This window comes from Lactuca sativa, chromosome 8 (genome assembly GCF_002870075.4).
Source record: "Lactuca sativa cultivar Salinas chromosome 8, Lsat_Salinas_v11, whole genome shotgun sequence".
Lineage (NCBI taxonomy): Eukaryota > Viridiplantae > Streptophyta > Magnoliopsida > Asterales > Asteraceae > Lactuca > Lactuca sativa.
Window position 1 is genome coordinate 182,397,671 of NC_056630.2, and position 5,680 is coordinate 182,403,350.

General features: G+C 35.4%; 1 protein-coding gene across 1 annotated transcript; it reads left to right on the plus strand.

Moving 5' to 3' along the window:
• Nucleotides 1-2,943: 2,943 nt before the first annotated feature.
• LOC128127886 (uncharacterized) lies at nt 2,944-4,546 on the plus strand. Its single transcript, XM_052766613.1, has 3 exons — nt 2,944-3,462; nt 3,719-3,973; nt 4,503-4,546. Exons 1-3 carry the CDS (start codon nt 3,300-3,302, stop codon nt 4,544-4,546), a joined length of 462 nt encoding a protein of 153 aa, XP_052622573.1. The 5' UTR covers nt 2,944-3,299.
• The last annotated feature ends 1,134 nt before the right edge of the window (nt 4,547-5,680 follow it).

A 5,680-nucleotide genomic window follows, 5' to 3' on the forward strand; every position in this document is an offset into this window, starting at 1 on the left:
AACTTTCCTGTCAAAAGCTAATTTTTGAGTATAAGCTATAGATCTTTGAGCACAACACTCATTTTTGCTATTTAAGTGTATAATTCTCAGATATACAAGTTTATATGTGATATATGTGATAAAACATACTTTTCTCAAGGTTCTTATGAAGATCCAAGTGATAAACTTCAAGTTCTTAACATATTTTTAGATTAATGAAGTAATCAATACATAATCACCAAATAATTCATGGAAAACACACATAGTCATGCATATACACATAGATCTACACAAAGCAACTTGTATTCTCCCCCAAAATCATATGAAAACCGAAAACAAGGGGTATGAACTCACCTTTGCTTGTTGTTCTCGGTTTTGAAGAAGAAATGGAAGAGGTTTCGGTTCTAGCAAGCCTTCCTTGAATAGATCTCGAACTTATGCGGGTTTTCTAAGAGTATGATCAAAAAAATGCTTAGAAGGAGTGATCTTAACATAAGAATGAAGTTATACAACTTAGATATGTAAGGACTTACCAAGGAAAGATGATTTTTGGTGGAAATCTCCTTGAACAACCCTAGATCTTCGAAAATTTGGAGAAGGGAGGAGGTTTTCTAGAGAGGGTGTTCTTGAAATAGTTTGGAAAGAAAATGAGGTGGTGAGGAGGCCTTATGGCCGTGAGTTTGAAGAAGGGATGGGAAGAGAGGAAGCATGCCTAGATACATGGGAAAATTACATTGTTGCATGGTGGTTATGATGCATGGGTGACCACCATGTAACATTGAGGTGGCACTTGCAAAACAAATCACCTTTTCTCCTTTTTTTGTATGCATAATGTGGGTTGGGCCGAGATTTGGGCTAGTAAGAAAGAAATTGAGAAGATTTGAGTCTTTACTTAAATTGTTCGAATTAATGAAGCCCAAAAATAAATTTTCGGCCCATTGGGCCTTTAGGGTATCTCACAGCCCAATAGTATAAAAGAATGGGTTCTAAAGTCCATTAAGGTTAATTGGAGTTGTTGTGGCCCAATAAGGCCCATTAGGGTTATAATGAATCATTCTAGGCCCAAATGGTCCAAAATGTTATAGATTTGTGAATTGGGTCCATTTAGAATCCAAATAGGGTTTCCAAGCCCAAAATGGTCGAGTTGGATGCTTACTGGTCCATTAGGCGCAATAAGGAAATCCTAGTCCAATATCGATTCAAACCGGGATTCCTATGGTTTTCAGACTATTAGTTGAACACATGAGGTGTATTTGAATGAGCATAGAGCATGATTTTCTCTTAGTGTACAAGTTATTACACTAGGTGAATAATTGCACGAGAGTAGAATTTCCTAGCAAAAATGCTAGTTGTGACACAACCGAAAACTTCAATTTTAAAATGGATGAAAACTTAATTCCTATCTAGAGTTTTATTGTTTGTAAGGATGAAATTATGATTGGTTTCAAATCATTTGACTTACCTACTTCATGGGGTTGATTTTCTCCAAAGCATCCATAACCAACCAGCGGATGATAACATCCACGTTTTAAACATTATACCAAACATCTATATGGTATAGATTTATAAATTTCTAATAATTCATGCAAAATAACTTCAAAAATATTTAATCTCTTAGTAAAACACAAACACCATGAATGTAAAGAAAAACTTACAAGTGAATGACTAAAGATTCTCAGTAATTACACATGGATTCTTAACCATCCCTAACATCATGAATGCTTTACCAACACCTGTTTCAATATAACATAAGACTGAACCATTCCTTCCTTGCAAAACTACTTCAATAAACACTAATGTTATATCAAATTCAAAGAAATATTCAAATAACCTTTAGGAATTGTAGTATAAAGAGTTAGTAAACACTTATAATTAGAAAGAAATGGAAGGAAAACTATACCTGTAAGATTTTTAGAGGTGCTTAATTGTTCTTATATGAACACAAACCTGAGAAACATCAAACAATATAAGTTTAAATGACTTAAATATAATTGGTACTTAAATACTCCAGATTGTTCTAACAAAGTACACATAAGTTTAATATTTAAAGATGGTAGATACTTGAGCATAATAAATTTAACATTCAAAGAATGCCAGCGATTTAATCTATATATCATTAAGAAATAATTTCTTCAAAGGTAAAGTTGCACTCAGCTTAATATATTGTAAGAATACAGAGCATTAATGTGGATCTTAATTCTTTAGTCAAAACCAAACAACATAAGGCCATCCTCTACCACTACGATAAAAACAAAATTCGGTTATAAGCATTTAGTCATAAAGATGGAACACACATAAGTTATAAAATATTAAAGGGAGAAATATTCATAGTTACAGAGAAAGCACTACAACACGTTCACACCTTCAAATTGCCGTCGGAGTGAGTACATGGTCTTCAGAAGCCGGTTTTCATCCATCGGAGTGGAGAAGAGAAATAGATGGTTGAGAGATACCTCACTTTTGATAGAGAACCCTCTGTCTGAGCTTCATATAAATGAGTGGGTGACGGTTAGACCGGTGGAGGTCGGAGTGGCAGAGGGGTCGTCGACAGCCAACTGTTGCACGTCGAATTGGAGAAGAGAAATAGATGGCTGTTAGATTGTGGTTGTGAGAGACAAAGTAGGAAGCAGACATTTTTCTTGGAGAAAATGACAAAAATAGCCATTTACACTAATGGGATTACAAAAATAGCCAAAAAAAAATCGAAATTACAAAATTAGCCAACGATTTCGCAGATGGAGATGCCCCATCTGCGAAATGAGCTTCTCATCTGCGAAAGTACAAGCACCTAAAGCACAGCTGTGCTTTGGGTGCTTGTACTTTTGCATGTGGTTTTAATTTTTTTTTTTAATATTTTTGCTGTATATATAGGGGTAATTTCGCAGATGGAATAGGTCCATCTGCGATTTACTCTCACTCTATCTACGAAATCGTGGTATTTTTTGTATTTTTTTTTAAGTTTGACTATGAAATGAATTGGTTTGACTACGAAATCATGTTGCTATATAAAAAGTTTTGTAGAAAAAATATCATTTTGGTTGTTATTTGTTTAGGAACTCTCTCTACAATTTGCTCAAAAAATGATTTAATATTTGGTTTGTCTTGTAACCGGTGGGAGATGACAAGTTAATGGAACTAATCTGGAATACATATGTCCACAGGGAGGTATTTCTGAACTTGCTTTGATATTTTCTGAGTATATTAGTTATAGTGATTTTGTATCTTTGGTAAGAAGCAAAATTGGTTTGTTAGACAAATATAGAATTAGTCTTCGTTTCTACCATCCAGAATTAAATTATTATATAGCTATAGTTGAAGACATGGATGTTAGAATGTTGATAAACGTAATCAAATGTAGTGGAGGAAGGGTTGTGAAAGTGTTTGTGGTGGTTGATGAGGTTGAGGAGGTTAATGGGGGTGGTGAAATTGGAAACCAGCTTGTTGGTAATTTATGCAGTTATAAAGGGAGCAACGATCCGATAGGTACTTTCAATACTCCTAGTGTACCTCAGTTTCACAGTGTTGCTGAAAATGTTAATGTTAGTTATTCACCTATTCACTATGTGGATCCCGAGAATTACTATGTGGGTGGTCGTTGTGATGATGTTGCTGAACAAGAAGTTAAACTTATGAATAGGCGCGTGGTAGATAAAACCAAAAAGAAAAAAAATTCAAGTCAAAAAAATGAAAAAAAATCATGTTTACGGACATTATGTTGATGTTGGTGATGTATGTTTAGATATAACCGAGCTACAAAGCAATTCCGATAGAGATGAGTTGGGTGATGAAGTTAAAGCTAAGTTTCCCGATAACCTTTTTCACGGTATGCCCCCTGTACCAGCATGGCCAGTTGATATTAATGAAGATATCCCAACACAGATGGTAGACATGAATCTTCAAAAGATTCAATGTGAGAGTATATTTAAGAACAAAGAACTTTTAAAGCGGTGTATTGGTAAAAAATGTCTTCGAGAAGGTTTCCAGACGAGGACAAGTAGATCTACCAAATCAAGGTATGAAGCTGTGTGTGTTTCGAAAAATTGTTCTTGGTTACTAAGAGCAAAAGCAATTAAAAATTCTGATGGACTTTTCCAAGTGAATAAATTTTTTGATGTACACACATGTTCTTCAACATTGTTGCAACCTAATAATCGACAAGCAAACAAATATGTTTTGGGTGAATATGTTGCTGATGTTTTGGCTGAAGACTATAGTAGAGTTTATCGGGGAAAAGAAATTGTTAATGATATGAATGCTCAATTGAATATCAATATCTCATACCATCAGGCATGGAGTGCGAAGCAATATGCATTGTTGTCGTTAAGGGGTACAAAAGAGGATTCTTTTACCAAACTTCCGGAGTATTGTCACAACTTGGCCAAACATAATCCGGGTACTGTCACACATATTAAAAGAGATGCTGATGATTGCGTTGAGTTTTTGTACGTCGTACTCGGTTGCTCGGTTAGTATTATCATATCCTAATTTAATTTTTTAATATTTATTTTGGTGTGTTTGAATAGATATACAATGTATTGTAGGTACGTGCTTTCGTCAATTTTTGTAAGCCGACCCTAGTAGTAGATGGAGCTCACCTAAAGGGCGAGTTCAAAGGTACCATGTTACTTGCAATTACTAAGGACGGACAAAATCAAATATTACCGGTTGCATATGGTATATGCAAAAATGAGTGTACCGATTCTTGGACATGGTTTTTTCAAAAACTACATGATTGCATAGGAAATATGCAGGAGCTTACAATTATATTTGATAGGTCTCCATCTATAGCAACATCCGTTGCCAACATTTTTCCTCACGCTCATCATGGAATATGTGGTGTCCATTTGTATTTCAACATAGTATCTAGATTCGGCAAGAGTAAGACAGTTAAAGGAATTTTTTGGGAGGCGTGTAGGGCGTACACAGTTGATGCTTTTGATGCTGCCATGGATGTTATGAAAAAGACAAAAGAATCAGTATGGGAGTACTTAAAAAGTATAAATCCAGAAACCTGCTCAAGGGCACATTTTAAAGGGAACCGATACAATCTTATGTCGTCCAACAATGCGGAGTCTATAAATACATTATCTAGACACGCACATAAGGTGCCAATACTTATGTTGATCGATTTTTTTCGTGCTACAATGCAACAATGGTGGTTTCAAAGACGTAACTTTGCAGGTATTAAGTAAATTTGTAATATTAATGTTTTATTAGTTTTGATGTTATTGATCTTAACTTCTTCATTTTGACTGTTTTTTAGCGGAAGCAACAACAACACTTACCCCTTGGGCGGATGAAGTTGTAAAAGAAAACAAGAAAACTTTTACCAAATGGGATGTTCGCATGATCTCAAATACGAAATGCGAGGTCAAAAAGGGGGCACAAAATGTGATTGTTGATTTTCAACATATGACATGTACATGTAGGCATTGGCAACTTGATGGGATACCTTGTGGTCATGTCATAAGATGTTTAACAGTGAACAATTACCAAGACTGCTCGAGGTTTGCATTAAATGCTTACCTTACCGAAACACTGAGGAAAACATATGAGGAATCAATAAACCCTCTGCCGAAGCCATCCGAATGGGAGTTCCCCGATGATGGATAAACATCAGCCAGGCAGGCCAAGAAACACAGACCGCATTCCATCCCAAGGCGAGGGTCCAATTATAAAAGAGTGTTCTACATGTGGTCAA

Coding starts and splice junctions, on each gene's coding strand:
- LOC128127886 (XM_052766613.1), top strand. CDS start 3,300: ATGGATGTTAGAATGTTGATAAACGTAATCAAATGTAGTGGAGGAAGG. Junction 3,463..3,718: donor AGGGAGCAACGATCCGATAG/GTACTTTCAATA, acceptor ATGTATGTTTAG/ATATAACCGAGCTACAAAGC. Junction 3,974..4,502: donor AGGTTTCCAGACGAGGACAA/GTAGATCTACCA, acceptor GTGTTTGAATAG/ATATACAATGTATTGTAGGT.